Below are 23,195 nucleotides of genomic sequence, written 5' to 3' on the forward strand. Positions count from 1 at the left end.
GTCCAGCATCCTCATAGGCCCATGACACCATCACCACTTTCTATTTTAGAACATCGCTGTCTTCAATTTCATACACACATATAATGTATGGTGATTATAATCCACCTTATTTTTTTAAATGAACATAATATTTGCAATTGTAACCATTTCTAAGTTCACAATTCAGTGTCATGAATTACATTCAAGACATTAATTACACTCATGATATTCATTAATTATACTCATGACATTAATTACATTTGTGGTATTCATTGATTACATTAGCAGTATTCAATAACTATATTTATGATATTCATTAATTACATTAATTGTATTGATTTATTACATTCATGATATTATGTCCTGATACTACTGTCCGTTTGTGGGGCTTTTCCATCACACAAAACAGAAACTCTGTACTTAGGAAATCATTGCTTTATATTCCTTTCTTCTCCATCTTGAGATAACGTCTAATCTTTCTGTCTCTATGAATATGTATATTCTATATATTTCATGTAATACAGTTCTATAGTATTTGTCCCTTTTTTTGAATGTAAAAACATTATATGTACAATTGCAGGAGAAATAATACATAGATAGCTTGAACATAAAAACAGGTTATAATTCAAAAGTCCAGGGTTATTTGAAACTGGAATATATTTTCTCTAGAAAATAGTAAAAATGATAACATTTCTCAAGCCCTTTTAAGCCAAATAATAGCTGAATTATACATATAAATATTGATTAGATTTTGGAATACAGAAGTCTATCTTCATCTGTTTAGAGAGCTATGTTTTACTTAAGTTATGTAAGTGAGATTCCTATTCATCTTCCCCTTCACTGTTTGTTTTACGGCAGACATTTTTCTATAGGCTAATCCATAATCTAAAAAGATTTTAGCCTCCCCTTCTGAAAGTATAGCCAGCATATTCTTTCATCAGCATGATACGGTACAAATTCTTATCCTAATAGTGAGATGTTTCATTAAAGCTTGCCCAGTGATTGGGTAAAACCAAAACTTATTATAAGTCAGAGTCATCCTAGGGTCCTTCCTGCTAGGTAGGCTCCCTGGATCTGTGGGTTGCAGTCTGATTGTCCTTTGCCAGCATGTATGTATATGCACCACATGTATGCCTGGTGCCTAGAGAGTTCAGAAAAAGGTGTAGATCCTCTAAACTAGAGTTAGAGATAGTTGTGAGCCATGATGAGGGTGCTAGGAATTCTCAAGCACAGGTCCTCTCTACAAGAGCAACAAGGGCTCTAAACCATGGAGCTATCTCTCCAGTCCCAAGAACTCTTTTGATAGCCATTCTCATAATTAGACCCAATAGTCAATATTTTCCTTATGCTAGCCATAGGAGTAAGCCTTCTCTCTTTGTCCCCTCTTCTTTCAAATATTTGATTCATTAATTTTATTTTATGTATATTAGTGTTTTGTCTTCAGAGATCAGAAGAGGGTATCAGACTCAAACCTAGTTCCTCTGGAAGAGCAGCCAGTGCCCCTAACTGCTAAGCCATCTCTCCAGCTCTAATTTTATGATTGAAACGTAGCAATTTACTTATTCTGTACTTCTGTCTGCCCTTGAATTTTGGATCCAGGAGATTTTTTTAATACTATAAATTTTTCAGTATTCATAGTAATTAAAATTATAGATGATTTTTTCATGAAATATTTAAAAAAATTGTTTTATTTATTTCCTTGAGACAGGGTTTCTCTGTGTAGTCCTGACTGTCTTGGAACTTTCTCTGTAGACCAGGCTGGCCCCAAACTCAGAGATCTGATTGCCTCTACCTGTCAAATACTGAGATTAAAGGTGTGTGCCACCACCACCCAGCTCCATAAAATATTTTACATTGAATAGTTTTTAGCCTTGGTAACATTAAACTTAAATTTTATTATAAATAATATATCCTTAATTCTAGTCAGTAGCTACTGATTCAATATTTTATTTTTTTTCCAGTTCAGATGGACAAGAAAAGAAAATCTCTAAAGTTATATGAGTATTGAAGACCCTTTTTTAAATGTTTAATAAAGGTCAATCTGTTCATGTCACCTTTTTTAAAAAATGGCTATAACTGAGAAAATGCACACAAACTGAGTTATTTTGAGTTTAGAAGTACTTAACAGGATATGCTTACGTTTTTTGTTTTTGGTATTGGGGGTTAGGGAGGGCAGGTTGCCAGAGCTGTTTGAAAACCAAAGTCATGTGGTGTAGTTACAGGTTCAGGAACTATATTAACTAAGTTGTTTAGGGACCAGGAATCTAATCCAGTACCTTCAGATCGTGTGTAAGGCATCTGAGATTCAGAGGCAAAAGAAAATCAAAAACATGTCATTTGGATTTGTAACCTTACTAACACTGGTAGTAAATTTAGTTTGTTTTGTTCATAGCTTTTTAAACTTTCTGAGCAACTTTGTTTTGAAATAATTGCTTTTTTCTTTTTTTTAATTATTGAATCAGAGAAAGGTGATGTGAAGTCCAAGACTGAAGCTTTGAAGAAAGTAATCATTATGATTCTGAATGGTGAAAAGCTTCCTGGACTCCTGATGACTATCATCCGTTTTGTGCTGCCTCTTCAGGATCACACCATCAAAAAGTTGCTTCTTGTGTTCTGGGAGATTGTTCCTAAAACAACTCCAGATGGGAGACTTTTACATGAAATGATTCTTGTATGTGATGCATATAGAAAGGTAAGCCAAACCATAACTGTTTGCTTTGGGGTGTTTTGTTTTGTTCTGTTTTGTTTTTTGTAATTATAAAATTGCGCTAATAGATATTCCTTTAGTTTTCAAAATTAAATCTTTGATGAGATGAAAAATTATAAATATTTATTATTGAAGTTGTAAGCTCAAAAAATGTGTTCAACCTGTAGCTATAGGCTTAGGCTCCTTGAGGCTGGGGATAGCTGTGAGTGCTGCCCAACATAAAAACCTAACATATTATCTGATACTTTTTGGTGGATTTGAGGCTGGGGGATTTTATTTGGTGGGTTTTTTTGTTTGTTTGTTTGTTTGTTTTTGTTAACTATTACATGACTCTCAGCATGAACTTTGTAGATGACAGTGTCTTATTGTAATGTTAAAAGATTGGATGCATCTGTAAGATTTACTGTAAAAAATTTGTATTGTTGCCTTTTCTTACATTCCCTATGTGTTTTGTGTGTTATTAAAAAATGTGAAATGCATAAAAATTGCTTTACTCTAGAGGAATCAGAAGGAAATCAATAATCTAGATCTTTTTCCTAAAACTAACTTTAATTCTTTTCAAATTAGAAGGTTTTTACATTTAAAACTTGATTTTTATAAAAGGCTGAAACTTAGGCTCAGCAGCACACACACGCACACGCACGCACACACACACGCAAATAAGTAATTAAATACACTGGTTTGGTTTTTTTTTTTTAACCTGAAACTCAGTGTTTCCTACTGAAATTTTTATATCAGGATCTTCAGCATCCTAATGAGTTTATTCGTGGATCCACTCTTCGTTTCCTTTGCAAACTGAAGGAAGCAGAATTGCTAGAACCTTTAATGCCCGCTATCCGGGCTTGTTTGGAACATCGTCACAGCTATGTTAGGAGAAATGCTGTTTTGGCCATCTATACCATCTACAGGTAAGGAATGATACCTTTGCTTTATTTCTATTTTAAATGCTTTAGACTAGAGGTTCCAGTGTGGTTGGTTGCAGAATGTATGTACTTGTAAATATGTTTTGCTAATCAACACAGTATTTTTTTCCCTTACTATCATTAAATTGTTAACATGGAGAAGTCAAAAAGGTAGGCAATAGTGGACCCTAGTTTCTGTATGACAACAGTCAGCCGAATTGAATGGCACAGTGCCATTTAACATGATTGTACACTTTCTAGTTTAAGACTATAACCATCATTCCTAGTTGTATTGTTGCGGTTCACTTAGTTCATTTATTTACTTGCTAAAGGCATTGCATTTTTTACCTTGTTTTAAAATTCTCATTTTGAACAGTCTGGGTCTTACATTAGAGGCTTTGAGGAAGGAACTCTTTTAGTGAAAAAGGCTGCAATCCTTAACTAATTTTTGTTACTATAAGGCTGAAAATTTAGCCTGGACAAGTGGTGCATCCTCTTGGAAGTTTAGCTTTTAGGGGGCTGAGTCAGGAGGATGACAGGTTTGAGGACAGTCTGGGCAACTTAATGAGTCTCTCAAAATAGAAAAAGGTTGGGGACATGCTTCAGTGGGTGAGTATTTATTTAGCAGGAACAAGACCTTGGAATAATCATTAGAGTAAAATAATAAAGCTGAAGATTTTGAAATTTAAAACAATTGTAAGGTTCAGAGGAGGCTAGAGTGCTAAATTGTTATAGTCATGGCCATCAGTCTATTTAGAAGTAGATTATAGGGGTGGGGGTAGGGCTCAGAAGCAGTCCTCACCTAGAGTGTGTGAGGGTGGTCCTGGGTTGGATTCCTAGCACTGCTAGTTTAATACAGAAAAATATATATGTGTGTGTGTGTGTGTGTGTGTGTGTGTGTGTGTGTGTGTGTGTGTGTGTATAGTGTATATGCATGTTTGTATAAATGTATATGAATGCTCAGGCTAGAGAATCACATTAGGTATTATTCCTCAGGCACCATCAACCTTTAACTTTGACATGAGGTCTCTCATTGGCCAGTTACTCACCAAATAGTCTAGGCTGGCTGACCAGAGAGGCCCAGGTACCTTCTTGTCAGTCACCTTCTCAGCACTGGGATTCCAAGTACACAGCATCAAGCCTGGCTTTGTCCCTGTCCCCCAACCCCAACCCCTCCTCTTTGCCTTTTTGAGACAAGGTTTCTCTGTGTAACAGCCTTGGCAATCCTGAAACTCCTTTTGTAGACTTGGGTGGCCTCAAACTCACAGAGATCTGTCTTCCTTTGCCTCCCAGAGTGCTGGGATTAAAGGCATATACCATCATGCCCAGCTTGGTGTTTTTTGTTTGTTTGTTTTTTAAACATAGGTTCTGGGGATGGAACTTAGGTCTATAAGTACTTTACCAGCTAAGCTATCTCTTCAACCTCTGGAATATTTTTATAAGCCTCTTTGTACTTTAATATGTTACTTAATTGAAACACAATTGCATTTATCTTTATGTTATGCTGTCTGTTGACAGAAGTGATATTTTGTTGATAATGTAATTGAATTCTTAAATGTTACTAGAGGCACTATATATATTTTAGAAACTTAAAGGACACATAAGCATGAGGATAGTTAGAAGACAATTGAAAATTTGATCAGTGATCTGGCTGTGTGATGCAATTAGAAATTTTTAGAACTATGATAACAGATTCTGTTATGATATATACTTTATTAAATGTTCCTTTTTTAAATTATTACTATTGGTGAAATTATTAAGGCCATTCCACGTAGTTAAAAGGAGATTTATTTAATGGTATAACTTACAAATTAAGGGATAGGGAGGTTGTGGGGTCTGGGGAAGGTGTATCACAGTCCAGCGGTGTTCTCTGGAGCTCTGCTTGGCCCACCTCCACCGTCCAGGGTCCCGGACCAGAGAGAGCGCTGGCCGATCCAGATCTGGGGTCTCCAGGCGCCTCCCTTCGCCCCCCCTTGTAGGCGTGACAGTTGCCGAAGTCTCAATGGGGGTTGGAACTTCCAGATCAAAGCTGGAATGGCTACCCACTACATATTACTGTTTTGTTTTATGTATGTAGGTGTTTTGCCTGTATGTATGTATGTGCATCACTTACGTAATAGTACCCAAGAAGGCCAGAAGAATGCTTCAAATACTTTGGAAATGGAGTTATAGACAATTGTGAGCCACTGTGTGGCTGCTGGGAATAGACTGTGTTCTCTGGAAGAGCAGCCAGTGTTCCTAACCACTGACTTGTCTCTCCTGCTCCTTTGTATTATTCTTTTATGCTAATATTTATCATTCTGTGTACTACAAATGCTTTTAAATTTCTAAAGTAGTGTTGTTAGTAAATACATTACACAAATAATGAAAACAGACTGTTTTATTCTCTATATAATTCTTAAGAAAGGTTGTAATACTGTGAAGATTGATACTATAGTCCTAAAGACAGTCATTTGACATTAGTTAATAAAATGTGTTAAATAAATCAGATTTTTATCTGATTAAACTAGAAAATAATTTGTTAATTTAATAGATGAAGTTATAACCTATGATTTCTTCTCCCACTTCTAATTGATGTACAGTTCTAAAAACAAAAGAGTTGTGTTACAGAGTTTAAGTTTTAATGTTGCTAATGTCTGGAAAGTTAACTAAAATAGGAAAGTGGGTTTTTATTTAATATGGATGTTACCTGTTTTATTTAAAGAAATTTTGAACATCTTATACCTGATGCTCCTGAGCTGATACATGATTTTCTGGTAAATGAGAAGGATGCAAGCTGCAAAAGAAATGCATTTATGATGCTGATTCATGCAGATCAGGTAAAGTGCTGAAGAATACTTTCTTTCTATAGTTAAATTAAAATTAAAAATACTACAAGGTCCTCAGCATGTTTCTTTTCTTTATTGGGTTTTTTAAGGCAGGGTCTTACTATGTAGCTCTGCTGCCCTAGAACCAGGCTGGCCTTGAACTCACAGAAATCCACCTGCTTCTGCCTTCCAAGTGCTAGGATAAAAGGCATCTGCCACTATGCCTAGCCTCAGCATGTAGCATGTTTTTAATTAGTGGATTAGTTTGGAGTACTATGGTTTGAGGTCTACAGAGCAAGTTCCAGGTTAGCCAGGGTTACACAGAGAAACCCTCTCTCTTAAAAAAAAAAAAAAAAAAGTATTAATGGTTTTACGAAGATGTTAAGGTCATAGTTCTGTGTATTCATTATCTGATCATGGGGCTGCTTGGAAGATTTTTCTTTCAGGTTTCAGTAATAGGAATATAGCTATACTCCTTTCATTTTGGGATTTTTGTGACAGAATTTCCCTATGTAGCCCTGCTGTCCTGGAACTTGCTATGTAGATCAGGCTGGCCTCAAATTTGCAGGGATCCTTCTGCCTGTGCAGAAGTTGCTGGGATTACAGGCATGTGTCACCACACCTGATTTAGGAATAAGTTACACGTTTAAATGCCTGGTTTATTTCAGTTATATGAATATCCTGAATCATGTAGGACTTAGTACTTTCCCCCTGGTTTACCTATTTAAAAAATTCAGACAATACAGGGGCTGGAGAGATGGTCAGTGGTTAAGAGCAACTGACTGCTAGCCCAGAGGTCCTGGGTTCAATTCCCAGCACCCACACGGCTACTCACAACTGCCTGTAACTGTAGTCCATTTTGTGTTAGCTTTTTTTCTTAGTTTCTTTTACTGTCCCATTTCTTCCCCCCATCCCCCACCTCACCCCCGATTAATTCCTTTTTGCCCCAGTTTCTTTAATTTTATATTTGGGGGTAATATTTCTAAAGTTGTATTAATTCATTGCACTAAATGAAGAGTATGATAAATGTATTTTTATTTTTTAGGATCGAGCTTTGGATTATTTAAGCACATGTATTGATCAAGTACAGACATTTGGAGACATTCTACAGTTGGTTATTGTTGAACTAATATATAAGGTAAGAATGATAATTTATATGATATGTAATTAAATTCAACAATTTAAGACAAAAGTAAATAGTCTTATTCTAGAATATTCCTCAATTACTATGATAATTTTATATTTGATATACATTTATTTCTTGTGAGCTGGTGGCATACCTCAGGGGATAACTTTTGAGAGTCAGTTCTCTCCTTCCACTGTGTGGGTCCCAAGGATAGAACTCAGATTATCAGGCTTCATGGCAAGTGTCTTAACCCACATAGCCATCTCACTGAAACTGAAAATACCTCCTTATCATGCATGCTTCAGAAACATTTGTGAGTGTTGCAGTCTTAAGGTTTGTGGCAATCCTGGGGTGAGCAAATCTCTCAGTAGTATTTTTCCAATAATATTGTCAATATTTTACAATATTTACCAGCTAATAACCCCAAGGTGGCTTCTGGGTTAAGTGGAAAAAAAAGAGACATACCTCTCAATATGAATCAAATACTAGAAATAATTAAACGTGGTGTTGTGGTTTAGATATTGTTTGAGTGTGTCCCCAAAAAAGTCTTGAATCTCACTGTGTGTTAATATAGAAGTGTTGGAATATAAGAGGTCAAGCTTAGTAGGAAGTTATTGAAGGCCACTACCCTTAAAAGATAAAAGTGGGGGGCTAGAGAGATGGCCCAGAGGTTAAGAGCACTGGCCACTCTTCCATAGGTCTTGAGTTCAGTTCCCAGCAACCACCTGGTGACTCAGAACTATCTATAATGAGATTTGGTGCCCTCTTCTGGTGTGCAGGCATACATGTGGGTAGAACACTTTATACATAATAAATAACTTAAAAAAAAAAAAAAGATAAAAGTGGTTCTCATGAAACCCTGAGGTAGTTCTCAGAGGACACTGTAGGACTATCAAGCCCTGAGTTGTGAGCCAAAGTACTTGTAGAATACTGCTTGGCCCACACAGACCCTGGATTTGCTCTTAGTACTGTTAAAACTGGGGGGAGGGTCAGCACTTTATTGGCAGCATTTTTGTTGTTGAGGTTTTGTGGGGAATGAGGGGCAGAATATTGACTGTGCAACCCAGCCTAGCCTTGAACTCCCAGAATCAACTGTCCTCTTGCATTGACTGCACTACAGTTTGCAATGTCTTTTGAAAGAGTTGATTGTCATAGTGTTCTGATAAAATAAAAGGCAAATATCATCCAGGTTGTCCTCATAGTCACAATCTTCTTTCCTTAGCTTTCTGAGTGCTGGGATCACAGGTGTCCATCCAGAATAAAGATTAGATAAAATGTAATAGTCGATCAGGACATTTACATCAGTAGAGTGATGAATGTGTTCTAGCTTTTCTTACTTTGACTTTTCTCTCACTTGTTTAAAATACAAATATCTCTTATAAGTCAACCGAAGACCTTTTGTGAAGCAGTGAAATGTAAATTATGATAAAATGAACAAATGCACAAGTAGCTATGACAGTTGCTTTAATTTACTTTTTAATTTTTTGTGTGTGCATGCACATGTCATAGCACACCTATGGAAGTTAGAGGATAACTTTGTGGTGCTTTCTCTCTACTTTTATTTGGGTTCCAGGGATCAAACTTATGTTGCCAGCTTGTTCCACAAATACCTCTTTACCTTTTGAGCCATCTTGCCAGCTCCTGTGATAGTTATTTGAAATACATTTCTTTCTGAAATTATCAGTGTGTTTGTTACATCTCACCCAGTGTTGGCTTGTATTTTTGTGTATCTTGAAAAGATTATTCATAGCTTTCATACTGTATTTTATGTATATAGTGTCCTTGAAGACAGCTGAAGCCTCAATGTTTTGTTTTCTTAGGTCTGTCATGCTAATCCATCAGAAAGGGCCCGTTTCATACGCTGTATCTATAACTTACTGCAGTCATCTAGTCCTGCTGTAAAATATGAAGCTGCTGGGACATTGGTAACACTGTCAAGTGCACCAACTGCAATAAAGGTACTTTGGGGATTAGATGCTAGACATCCTGTCTTATCCCTCATGATTTAATGACACTGCTTGATACACTGGTGCCCATATGTCCAACCTTTGACATCGTTACCACATCATCTACAAAGTTCCTGCTTGAGAACCACACAACTGAGTTTGGGGGGGGGGAATCAATACTCCAATACACACACATACTCCTTTAAGTAAGAACAGTTTTGTGCTGGGTTACATTCACAGCTGCCCTTGGCTATTGGGCCGAAGGCTGGACACATGTGGTAGAGAAGACTACAGATTTTGTAAGATGATTTGCCTCCTTAAATAATTCAGCCTGTTTCACACATGTATGTAAAAAGAGAGAGATGGAGAATAACAGTGTCTTAGGATTTCTATTGCTGTGAAGAGACACCATGACCATGGCAACTCTTATAAAGGAAAAACATTTAATTGGGGTGGTTTACATTTTTAGAGGTGTGGTCCATTATCTTGGAGCAACATGGTAGCATGCAGGTAGATACGGTGCTGGAGAAGGAGCTGAGAGTCCTACATTTTGACCCCCAGGCAACAGGAAGTGGTCTGAGTGTCACACTGAGCATAGCTTAAGTAAATGAGACCTCAAAGCCCACCCCCACAGTGACACTTCCTCCAACAAGGCTACACCTATTCCAACAAAGCTACCACCTCATAATAGTGTCACTTCCTTTGGGGGCCATTTTCTTTGAAACCACTACAAACCAGTATCTAGTTTCTAGAGAATTATACTGATGTTTTAAAAGCTCTCTTCATAATTATGTTAAAAACTGGATCTATAATGATGACTTGTAAACAATTTTATTGGGGATCTTCAGTAATAGAATACTGCATTTCTTTTCTTTTGTTTATTCCATCAAGACTTTGTCAAAACCTAATATGAGCAGAGAATAATTATTCTGGAAAGCCAGCTGTTGAATTGTTGAATTTGCTGTTTGACCCATTAATACTTAAAGCACTTTTTATTTAGAAATCATTTTAAACTTATAGGGAAGTCACAGAAATAGGACCGAGTTCCCATACATTCTTGTTCTAGCATCCTAGAATGTTCATGTAATCATCATATAATTATCAAAACTAAATTAACATTGAAATAATATTGTCAAATAAAGTAAATTTTGTTCAAATTTCTCTAGTTTTTTTCCATTAATGCCCCTTTCTGTTTCATGATCCACTCTAGGATCCCACAGCTTATTTTGTTGTCTGTCTGAGTCTCCTCTAACCTGTAAGGGTTCTTCGACTTTCCTTATTTTTCATGCCTTCATAAAGAATACCAGTTTGTTTACAAGAGGTTCCAGAACTTGAGTTTATCTTCTGTTTTCTCATAATCACTGCAATTAGGCATTTGGAGAAGAGTACCACAGAACTGATCTTCCATTGTAACATGTTCTTAGTAACTGATGTCTGTATACCTTACTCATAATCAGTTAGATCAAGTGCTGGTTCCCTGACTTCTCCACTGTTCTGATTTTTCTCATTGTAGTTAAAATATATTCGAGGTACTTTGAGACTGTTGACCCCCTGTCACCCCTCAGATTTGTATCCACTAATTTTATACCAATAAATGGATTTTCCTCAGCAATACTTATTACTAAATACTCTAAGGGTGATTTTGTAGTACCTCATTGTACAGTTACTATGGCATTCCTGTGTAAGGAAGTGCTGACTTTCCTTTTCCTTTTTCATTTCTATCAGTATGAATATTTATTCTATAGATCATAATCCACTGTGATCATTATCTGTTTTGTCCAAATTGTTCTAGCTTTGACTATTGAGACCTTTTCTAGATTGGCTACTTTTTTCTTTGATTTTAGACTCGTTCATTCTACAAACCGTTGCACCTTTAAAAGTCTTATGTAAAAATGATAATAGGGCACTAGGGATGTAGCTCAGTTGCTAAAGCTCTTGATTGGGGTGTTTAAGGACCTGGGTTCAATCACCAGCACTACTTCCTAAATAGTTTTAAATATATGCTAAAATATTTCATAACTTGGGTTTTATTTACATTCTTGCTTTTTATCACTGTAATAAAGATACAAAGATGTATTATATTTTATCCCTGATGTGAAAGATATTTAATACTCAGACTTGCTATCCTCTTCTACTGTTTCCTTGGTTCTAGCCCATAAGTATTTCTGCTTGTGGCGCTCCTTTCCATCCTTCACTTTGTAATCTTTCCAATGCCTTGTAGTCTAGAGTAACACTGAGACTTGTTATAATTAGGGGCCAGACATGCACATTCCTCTAAATATAATGCATAAATGCCAGTGCAAAGGCTACTGAGTGTTAGCTTCTTAGTGGCTTGTGGGGAGGGGCAGTTCTTCCCCCCCCCCCGAGACAGGGTTTCTCTGTGTAGTTTTGGTGCCTATTCTGGATCTCTCTGTGTAGATCAGGCTGGCCTCAAACTCACAGAGATTCGCTTGGCTCTGCCTCCCAAGTGCTGGTATTCAAGGTGTGTGCCACCACTGCCCAGTGAGGGGCAGTTCTTATTTTCATAATGTTTGAATTTTCAGAATGAATTTCTTTTTTCTATAGGCTGCTGCTCAGTGTTACATTGATTTAATTATTAAGGAGAGTGATAACAATGTAAAGCTCATAGTTCTGGACAGATTGGTAGAATTAAAAGAGCATCCTGCTCATGAACGAGTCCTCCAGGTAAGTGTTGTTATCCTTTATATTTAGATTATCCCCAAGCCTTGCCACTGTAGGTAACCTAACCTAGAACTTGAAGCCTGGCAGTGTAAATTTTGGGTAACTGAGATGTAACTCTTAAATTACCATCTCCTTTTAGATTTTTTTTAATATTTATTTATTTATTATGTATACAGTATTCTGTCTACATGAAGGCTTACAGGCCAGAAGAGGGCACCGGATCGAATTATGGATGGTTGTAAGCCACCATGTGGATGCTGGGAACTGAACTCAGGACCTCTGGAAGAGCATACAGTGCTCTTAACCACTGAGCCATCTCTCCAGCCCCTCCTTTTAGATTTTTACATGACATTGATTTGTTGAATATTAACTAAACTAGCTTTCTTGTAAAATGTTCTTCCTCTGGGATATGGCTGGTTATTTTGCTGTAAAGTCACTTAACTTATTCCTCTGACTTTCATATTTTCCATGAAGCAAGTTGGTTCTAAAACTTGATAGAGTCAAAGTATACATTGTCAGCTTGGCTACATCATATATGATGTTATCCTTCGTGTCTCATTACACTAGGAGACCCAGAAGACCTACTTCTTCCAACACTAGTAATTTCATTATTAATCAGAGGAGTGGGGTGATGAGGGGCGAAAAGTACTCTGGTGAATTTAGGATGTTCTTCTGAAGAAAAAGACTGGTGTCACTCTATAGTTTTTGTTCTTTTTCAGGATCTGGTCATGGACATCTTAAGAGTACTGAGTACACCAGACTTAGAAGTACGTAAGAAAACCCTGCAGTTAGCACTGGATCTTGTCTCTTCTAGGAATGTTGAAGAGGTAAAATAGAACATTGGTGACACTATTTATAAGTGGTCCAAACATATGCAATTCTCACTTGGTTTTACTTTTTTCCCCCCATAGTTGGTTATTGTCTTGAAGAAGGAAGTAATTAAAACAAATAATGTGTCTGAGCATGAAGACACTGATAAATACCGACAACTCCTTGTGCGAACCCTGCATTCCTGCTCTGTCCGATTTCCAGATATGGCTGCCAATGTTATTCCTGTGGTATGTAATGCTTATCATCTTAATTGGAAGATTCTCGAGATGTTTTTATTTATTTATTTTTTATTATGTATATAGTGCTCTGCCTGTATCAGTCTGCCTGCAGACCAAAAGAGGGCACCAGATCTCATTACAGATGGTTGTGAGCCACCATGTGGGCGCAGGGAATTGAACTCAGGACCTCTGGAAGAGCAGCCAGTGCTCTTAACTACTGAGCCATCTCTCCTGTCTCTATTTTTGTTTTTGAGTTATTTTACATCTTATCTCCAGAAATTGCAACTGTCTGAGGTAACAAAAATCTTACTGTACATTTCAAATTTTTATGTGTATTCTCTAACTAGGGTAAGAACTCAGATTTCTTTGTCTTAATCTTCATCAAAAACTTTGCGGCACACAGGGCTGTTGAGACTTTTATTCTTTGTTTATTAATTTATTTCTGGCTTTAGATAATTTCCTCAGAACTGTGTAACTATTTGTCCCATTTCTTTTTTCTGTTAGCTAATGGAGTTTCTCAGTGACAGTAATGAAGCCGCAGCTGCTGATGTCTTGGAGTTTGTTCGTGAAGCCATTCAGCGCTTTGACAACCTGAGGATGCTGATTGTTGAAAAGATGCTTGAAGTCTTCCATGCTATTAAGTCCGTCAAGTAAGTTTAAAATACACTAACGTGTAAAGTTGAGCATTTGGAGTCAGTTGGTGGAAAATAAAATAGATAAGAAGACACATTATGTACAACATCTTCCACCATCATTCTCAATTCAAAATGTATACGACTGTTTTTCCTTTTCCTCTTCTTGGTTTTTTGAGACAGCGTTTCTCTGTGTCCTGGCTGTCCTGAAACTCTTTGTAGACCAGGCTGTCCTCAAACTCACTGAGAATTACCTGCTTCTGCCTCCCAAGTGCTGGGATTAAAGGTGTGTGCCACCACTGCTCGACTTTAGCTAGGCTTCTATATTCTAATTACATCTAAAACATTGTGAATCCCAGAATGACCAAGAAGCATTTTTTTTTCAAGAAGCATATTTTTGAAGTGGTGTACTTAAAATCATTTTTTGGATTACTATTATTTATGTCACCCGTAGCATTTGTTGAAAAGAAGGATTGAAACCACATCCTGAATCTTGATAGTATGTTAGATTCAGATAGCCTTTGTTAATGAGAAAGGGTTGTTGAATACAAATTTTGCTTCTTACTGCATTAAATGGATAAACTGCAAGAGATTTATAGTATGTCTACTTAGATAGGTTGAGACCAGTGCAAGATTGGTTCAGTAATGTGAAAATGACTGAAATATATACTGACATACATACATATGCACACATATCATACACATATTATGTATGATGTGTGTTTATATGTATGAAAGTAAATAAGATTTGTCCCGTTTTTGAGAAAAAAAATTATACCAAAGCTTTGCTTTTGATAGTTATAATCTTCTGGAGTTTTGGTTTCCGTGATTGATTTTATTTTTCTGAATAAATTCAGTTTAAATGTAGAAAAAAAGGACGGCTAAACTTTTATCCAGTTTAACATTTTAAAATGGAAAATTATTGCTATCTTTGTTAACATTTTGGGATAGGGGAGTTGTTTTGTTCTTGAGACAGGGCACTGCTGAGTAGCCTAGACTGGCCTCCTGCCTTAGCCTCCTGAGTGCCTACCACAACTGGCTGTCATTGCTTGCTTTCTTTTTTATGCTGGGGATCAAATCCAGCCCCTGTGCATCTGAGATAAGCATGGTGCCAGTGAGCTGACCCCACCCCAACTTGATCAAGTTCCTCTCATCATTCTGCTCAGCGCTTTGTCTCTTGAAGTGACTACAGATAAAAAGTGTAATGAATTTAAAACTGTATTCAAATAATATAGTTCTTACAGTAGAAAGTGTTAAAGCCAAGTTTATTTTATCTGTTCCCTAAATTAATGCTGTGGGAAACATTTTGGTATTTAATTTTTACTGCGTGACTCACTGAATATAGGATATATCTAATGACAGTGAATGAGAATAGCTATTTTTTCTGTGGTTTCTGGAGAAAAACAAAGCTTCCTATTTATTACAGTCTTTCTAAAACTCTTCTCCAAAATACAAAGTCCTGTTTTCTTGTATTAGCTTAAATTCACAGAGAAACATTTCTGCGTCAAGGTTTGTTCCCAGATCTTTATTTTAGATCTTATATATTTTTTTAATTATTTATTTTTATTTTATGTACATTGGTGTTTTTCCTGCATGCATGTCAGTATGAGGGCATTGGATCTCCTGGAACAGGAGTTACAGACAGCTGTGAGCTGCCATGTGGGTGCTGGAAATTGAACCTAGGTCCTCTGGAAGAGTAGCCAATGCTCTTAACTGTTGAGCCATCTCTCCAGCCCCTAGATCTTATATTCTTCTTCTAGGATTTATCGAGGAGCATTGTGGATCCTGGGAGAGTACTGTAGTACAAAGGAAGACATTCAGAGTGTGATGACTGAGGTCCGCAGGTCCCTTGGGGAGGTACGTGTTTAAACTCTGCTTTGTGTGGTGGTTTGTGCTTTAGAAAACTCTGCTGGGCTAGCAGCTTAGTGATCGAGTACATGCCTAGTTCAATGCCCAGCACAAGCAGAAAGAAAAACAGCAGTTGATATTTATGTGATCATTTATTTTTATGTTTTTGTAGTGTTTGGGCTAAAGAACACTGAAATTTTTATTTTAATTATCCAGATAAATAAGCCTCAGGGGCTGTGGAAAACTAATAGTGCCCCCAGCCTCCATGATAAACATAAAACCTGTTCAAATTGTTTATTTACCTTTGGGTGAGATTTTGTTTGAACAGAATGTTCTGTGCAGCTAATAAAATTCTTTTCCTTTTTTTTTTTTTTCCTTCTTTTTTTCTTGAGACAAAGTCTGACTATGTAGCCCTGGCTGGCCTGAAAATAGAGTAGGCTGGGTTTGAACCAAAAGGTTTACTGATCTACCTACCTCTGCCTCTTGGGTGTTGGAATTAAAGATGTGCACCACCGTGCCTCGTAATAGCTGGTAAATTCTGCTGTTGCTGCTGTGTTTGGAAAGTATATTTCAGAGCAAGGCTAACTTTAGACTGTTTGTGTACTAGTATTGGGACATTCCTTCACCAAAACAACTTCATGAGTACAAAAAACAATAGACTACTTTGTCAAGAGATTTGGGTTCTCTTTAATTACTGTTAATAATTAGCTCTGAGACCTTCATTTTAAGTTTCTTAACTGCCTGGACTGTTTTTCATCTCTAAACTAAAATAAGTTATAATTAAAGATTCTTAGAGTTCTTACATACATGATAAATTTAAGGTAAAATGTTAACAAAAAAAAAGCAAGCTGTATTATAGCCCTTTGATCAGCTAAAAAGGTGGTTGGTGATGTTATTTATACTTTTTATTTTAGAAGGATAAGTGTTTGGGTTCATATTTCAGGGGCAGAAATGAGGAGGAATGAGGCCCACTGCACATCTGTTTTGCTAGACACTGTCATATGCATTTTTCTGTTAAGGAATTGTTCAGAAAGAATTAGGATTCCCCCTTAACAGATTAAGAAGTGACGTTCAAAATTATTTCATTATGTTACTCAGCGTCATACAAGCTATAAGTGGTGGTGTGGGAATTCAGATAAGATTCACCAGCTCTAAAGCTTGTGTTCTTCCTGCTACATTATCCTAGGAGGGAAAGAAAACGGAGAGCAGAGTGCCATGTTCCAAAATCCCTCAGAATCCCTTCTGTATAAAGTTGGTTGACTATCTCAATGTAACTCTACTGTGATGTTATTAAATCAAGTGTTCAATTGGCTTTTAGATCCCAATTGTAGAGTCAGAAATAAAGAAAGAAGCTGGCGAGTTAAAACCGGAAGAGGAAATAACTGTTGGGCCAGTTCAGAAATTGGTTACAGAGATGGGTACCTATGCAACCCAGAGTGCCCTCAGCAGCTCTAGACCTACCAAGAAAGAAGAAGACAGGTAACAGGTCCATGCTTTGTCCACTCAACTGCTGTACTGTTACTCTTGGGGATAAAGCAGTCATGTGCTTTCTTTCTCTTGTTAGGTTTTGATGCTTAAGTCAAAGTGTTTGCCCTTTAAGGTTCTTAAGAAAGTATGTTTGTAAGGTTTCCCTGTGAATTGTCTCTTGATTTTAGTCCTTTGTTCCTGTTGTTTGCAGTGAAGTAAATGTTCTATTAAAACTTACTTTACAGGCTCCCCAGCCGTCAGTCCAGAGTCCATGGGCTCCCACTAGCTTGGGTCAGTTGTCTCTGTGGTGTTTCCCATCATGATCTTGTCCCCATTTGCTCTTATAGTCCCTCCTCTCTCTCTTCAACTGAACCCCAGGAGTTCAGCCCAGTGCTTGGCTATGGATCACTGTATCTACTTCCATCAGTTGCTGGATATAGGTTCTATGATGACAACTGGGGTAGTCACCAGTCTGAGTACAGGGGAATGCTAGTTCAAGCACCCTCTCCATCATTGCTAGGAGTCTTAGCTGGGGACACCCTTGTAGGTTCCTGGGGATTTCCCTAGCACCAGATTTCTCCCTAACCCCATAATGGCTCCCTCTGTCAAGATACCTCTTTCATTGTTCTCCCTCTCTGTCCCTCCCCAAACTTGGCTATCTCAAGCCCTCATGTTCCTATCCCCCGTCTCTTCCTCTCTACTCCTCCCTCCCAGGAGATCTTAGCCCTTTCCCCTTCCTGGAGTGATCCTCTCAGGGTCCTCCTCTTTACCTGGCTTCTTTGGGCTTGTGTGGGTTGTAGCCTGTTTATCCTTTGCTTTGCATCCAATATTCACTTATGAGTGAGTGCATACTGTGTTTGTCTTTCTGGGTCTGGGTTACCTCACTCAGGATAATTTTTTTCTAGTTCCATTCACTAGGCCCCTTGAATGAGGGTGACAGATCTGTAGCTTCATCTGTTTGTGCGTCCCCTGGCAATCAGACCAGGACTCATCCCGAGTACATGAACTGACTTTTTAGAGCCCATTCCCTATGGTGCCATGCCTTACTCAGCCTTGATGCAGGGGGTGGGGCTTGAGTCTGTCCCAACTTGGTATGCTAACCTATGTTGAATACCAAGGGAGGCCTTACCCCCTATGAGGAGGGGGAGAGGGGACTGTGGGAAGAGGTGGGGGAAGGGGAACAGTGGGCGGTATGTAAAATGAAAAAACCACAAACCTTTAAATAAACAAGTAATCCTTAAAAAAAAAACAAAAAACAAAAAAAACCTTACAGCCAGACAGTGGTTGGTGCACAGCTTTAATCCCAACACTCTGGAGGTAGAGGCAGAGGCACACAGATCTCAGAGAGTTGGAGGCCAGACTAGTGTACAAAGCAAGTTCCAGGTCAGGCTCCAGAGCTACACAGAGAAACCCTATCCCAAAAGACCAAAAACAAAAAACCTTACTTTACAGCTGGGCAGTGGTGGCACACACCTTTAGTCCCAGCACTTGGGAGACAGAGGCAGGCAAATCTCTGAGTTCGAGGCCAGCTTGGTCTACAGATTGAGTTCACTGGCTACACAGAGAAACCCTACTCGAAAAAACAAACAAAAACTTTGCTCACATAGGAAATACTGTGTTGATGTTTAGTTTGGTTGCTTGTCAGTATCAGAAATATATTTTGAAGTTTTTCCCTTTTCTTTTTCTTTATTGTGCATTTCTCTCTTGAAATAAAACCCAGGGCTGCTCACGTGCTGGATTAGTGCTCTGCCACTGGAGCTATAGTCCCAGTTCCAATCGTCCATTTCTAATAGATAAAGTTACATTGGGGTTTTTTCCTCTTTATTTTGCTGTATTTATAAGGTGGGAAAAATGATGGATACAATATTATTGAATGTCTTATGTGCTAGAAACCAGGCTAAGTAGTTTATCTCATAGTCTTGACACCAACCCTTTGAGAGAGAGTGTACTATCTCCATGTTCAAGAACAGGAATTTAGACCTAAAGAGAGAGCCCTGTAAGCAACCCTGTGAATTGGTAGATAAACTGGCACTTGGAAGTAGCTTATTAGCTCCCTTTTCCTTCTGTTCTTTGGACTGTTGACTTATTTGAAAAAAGTGTTAGATATTCTTTTTCATTTTGAGAATTAATGAGGAATTTTAATGACATCCTTACCACCGAAGAGAGACAGTAAGTGTCTGACCCATTTATGCAAAAGCTGTGTGCTGTTCAAGGGTTTGTTGGGCTTCATGTTTGCTGATTCCTTTACAGACCGCCCCTGAGAGGGTTCCTCCTGGATGGAGATTTCTTTGTTGCTGCCTCCCTTGCCACAACTCTCACCAAGATTGCATTACGCTATGTAGCGTTGGTTCAGGAGAAGAAAAAGCAAAACGTATGTTCATTTATTCTATATATACCCAGTAATTGATTATTGAGTGTCTACTCCATTGAACAGTGAAAAACTTAAAAGTTAATGCTAGAGGTCTTGTCATAAAAGAGCCTGGGACTTAGTAGGGGAAATAGACACAGTAGTATAACATAACTATAAAACTGACAAAGTAATCCAAAATAATATTAGTCTGATGAGGGGTTATGAAGTCACTTCTGTGGCCAATGAAAGTAATGACTTTTTCTCAGTTGCATCTTTGTTGTCACCTATTTTATCTTACAATATCTCTTAAATAGTTCTATCTTTGTTGATACCTAATGACATCTCTAGTTGGTACCTGATGACAGCTTCTGAAAGTTCTGAGTATATTCTCATTTACAGTAGTGTGCTTCCATTCTTTCAAACCTCACCGACCCTTTGCAGTATTGTCCTACATTTCCTACCACATATCCATTATAAGCTATGATGCATTATTGTTTTGTTATAAATAGCAAATCCTCTTTTTAAAAATTAATTTCTTAAGTTGGCATACAAAGTAATGGGTTTCCCTATTGTATTTTGTAGGTGTCACTATATTTGTTCTGATTCACTGCCCTACTTACCCCCAGCCTCACTCTCCTCCCTCATATCCCCCCACTCCCCTACTCCCGTTCTCTCTTCCTAAACAATGTCTTCCTTCTGCTTTCTTGTCCCATGAATTCCACTACTCTTTTCCTCCTTCCCTTAAGGTCATTCCTCCCCTGTTATGATCCTCTTTCTGGTTTTGTGACACACACACACATATATTTTAGTCCCATATTGAGAGAAAACATAGTATTTATCTTTCTGAGTTTGGCTTATTTTGCTTCATAAACCCTCTTTTTGGAAAAATAATAATTTTTGTCAGTATGATGGCACATACCTGGAAATCCTAACACTCAGAGGGCTTGGGCAGGAAAATCTGTGTTTAAAGCCTGCCTGAACCACATGATACTTTGTCTCAGAAAATAAAAATATAAATATCCATTTTCCAATATTTTTGTCTGGTATCTGGATCAAGATGAGAAATGACCAGATATTGAGAGCTGGAAACAAGACAAAGTTCAAGCACCTTCCAAGGTACTTTTTTTTTTTTTTTTTTTTTTTTTCGGTTTTTCAAGACAGTGTTTTTTCTGTGTAGCTTTGGAGCCTGTCTTGGAACTCACTCTGTAGACCAGGCTGGCCTCAAACTTGCAGAGATCCATCTGCCTCTGCCTCCCAAGTGCTGGGATTAAAGGCGTGTGCCATCACCGCCCAGCTCCAAAGTACTTTTTTACTGAGTTTAAAGATTCTAGTTAAAAGATACATAGCCTGAACCTTACCATTTTAACAATTTTTAATTGTGTAGTTAAGTGGCCTTAAGTACATTCATGTGTTAAGTGACCATGGCTACCATCCCTCCCAGTGCTTCTATTTATCATCCAAAAAGGAAACTTTATATATAGTTAACAGTAACTCTGCCTTGCTTTCTGTCCTCAGTCCCTTGTAACATTTATTATATTTTACTTTTTAAATATTTGTGTGTGTGTGTGTGTGTGTGTGTGTGTGTGTGTGTGTGTGTGTAGTGTAGTATTAGGATGCACCTGTGCGTGCTGTGGCACAGATGTAAAGGACAACCTTAAGTGTGAAGTAGGGCATTTGTTGTTTACCATTGCATTGCATGCCCAGGTTAGCTGGCCCACAGCCTTCAAAGGAATTCTCCTGTCTCTACCTGGCATCTCCTGGCAGGAGTGCTGGGATTAGACATGTACCACTGTGTCCAGCTTTTCATGTGGGTTCTGAAGATCCATACTCAGGTTGTCAAGCTTACATAGCAAGTGCTTTTAACTACAAGACCAACTCAACTGTCTATAGAAATTCACTTATTCTAGGTACTGTGTTTAAAAGAAATCATGCAGGAGACCTGTCCTTTCACTCACCAGAATATCTTCATGGTTCATACATGTTCCATCAGAATTCCTTCCTTAGGCTGAATAAAACTATATTTTGTGTGTGTGTGTGTGTGTGTGAGATTCTCTTTACAGTTTGTCATAATAGTCAATTCTTTGAGCTGAGCATGGTGCTACCTGTCTTTAATCCCAGTTACCTGAGAGGTGGAGGCAGGAGAATTTTCTTTTTGCCTAAATAACTTGATTATTCTTATAAGTCAGTTGGTAAACAATTCTTTCACAACCAAGTTTAGTGATATATGCCTATAATCCAAGCACTCAGGAAGCAGGAGGATTGCAAGATTGAGGCTATATTATTTGCCTGAAAATAATATATAAATAAAAGAAACAAACAAAGAAAAGCTCCCAGCACTTATTTCCCTAAAACTATTTTTCTTTCACTTGGAAAGAAAAAGTATCTTCCTGATACAATTCTGAATGTTTATATATTTTTAAATTCATTTTTAAGGTAAACAAAGAATGTTATAAGAGGTTGTAATGTGGTGGTAGAGGACCTACTTAACATATATAATGCCCCAGTTTTGAACCTTAGCACCACTAAAAATAAATAAATTTGAGTGAAAGTCACTTATGATTACAACAGTTAATTACAAGTTTTGTTAATGCTGTAGTGAAGATAGACAATTGAAAGACAGGATCATTAAAACCCTGTAGAGTTTGAATTGGCTAGTATCTGTCTAATATTTTTTTCACCAATTGAAAAAAATTATTTTTGTGCTTTACAAACTGCATTTTTACTCAACATTTTAACAAACACTACCCCATATTTTTATAAACCCTTCCTAGGCATATTTATAATATTTAATAGTTTTATAGTCCAAGCCTCCGGCCATTTTTATCTCAAGGGTCTAATTGATTTCCTCATGAATTGTTGCATCATGAATTGTTGCATCACTTTTGAATGATTAGGAGAATGTTTGCAATATCAGTTTAAGGTCTTATTAGTACACTCAGCTGTGCTTCATACAAAGAAGGACACTTGCTTTTTCATTGTCTCATTCTCATGCTTCCATTTGTGCCATTTTCCTTTCTCTTTGTTCTCTTTGTGCAAATAGTCTTAGGGTCCTAGAGAAGTCCCACAAAAGACCACCATCCACATACGCAATCAGCAAGAATGATAAGAGTTCCAGCATGCTGGGGCCGCACCTCTGACATAAAAATGGCAACCCTGAGAGAAGCTTGCATGGTCTTTCATACACAGCTAAAGGAATTATAAAGGCAGTGAGGTCATTCTATCTATGATTGGCTTTTGTGAGTGGCAGTCATATTAGTACATTTCTGATTGGTTAGGGCTCACAGGGGTTGGCTAAGGCTATAGTTTTACCAATTTTGAGCAAATCTGGACAAGTCCCAGGCTTGTCTTTATTTGGCTTTTGCCTTGAGATACGGGTGGAGGCTGGCTGGGGCCTGGTATGTGCAGTTCCCCTTGTCCTTGCTGTCAGGAGCATGGGGATTGATTGCCCTTTGTTGGCGGCTTCCTCAGAAATGTCCGTCCAGTTTCAAGAGGCAGAACTAGGAACTGAGGCCTGGTTCTTAACTGAATTATTAGGAACCGGTCATGGTATTTGCCTGGCCTTCTCAAATAGGAGTGTCCATTTATCACAGATCTTAGGCCTAAAGAATGTGCATTTACTTTCATTATAATGTAGGTCTGAACTCAGGACCTCACACTTACGTCACGGTCATTCTACCAATTGCACTATCTCCCTCCGCCC

At 37.8% G+C, this 23,195-nt stretch overlaps 1 protein-coding gene across 1 annotated transcript in view; it reads left to right on the plus strand.

Annotated features, from left to right (window-relative positions):
- Positions 1-23,195, plus strand: part of Copb1 (COPI coat complex subunit beta 1) — a 42,581-nt gene that overhangs the window by 5,576 nt on the left and 13,810 nt on the right. The window contains exons 2-13 of the mRNA XM_059268519.1: positions 2,442-2,671; positions 3,425-3,594; positions 6,293-6,407; positions 7,441-7,533; positions 9,342-9,479; positions 12,033-12,152; positions 12,869-12,976; positions 13,061-13,207; positions 13,703-13,848; positions 15,591-15,687; positions 16,997-17,157; positions 19,396-19,516. Coding sequence (XP_059124502.1) covers positions 2,442-2,671; positions 3,425-3,594; positions 6,293-6,407; positions 7,441-7,533; positions 9,342-9,479; positions 12,033-12,152; positions 12,869-12,976; positions 13,061-13,207; positions 13,703-13,848; positions 15,591-15,687; positions 16,997-17,157; positions 19,396-19,516 — 1,646 coding nt within the window. The remainder of the gene's footprint in view (positions 1-2,441; positions 2,672-3,424; positions 3,595-6,292; positions 6,408-7,440; positions 7,534-9,341; positions 9,480-12,032; positions 12,153-12,868; positions 12,977-13,060; positions 13,208-13,702; positions 13,849-15,590; positions 15,688-16,996; positions 17,158-19,395; positions 19,517-23,195) is intronic.

This window comes from Peromyscus eremicus, chromosome 1 (genome assembly GCF_949786415.1).
Source record: "Peromyscus eremicus chromosome 1, PerEre_H2_v1, whole genome shotgun sequence".
NCBI classification, from domain to species: domain Eukaryota; kingdom Metazoa; phylum Chordata; class Mammalia; order Rodentia; family Cricetidae; genus Peromyscus; species Peromyscus eremicus.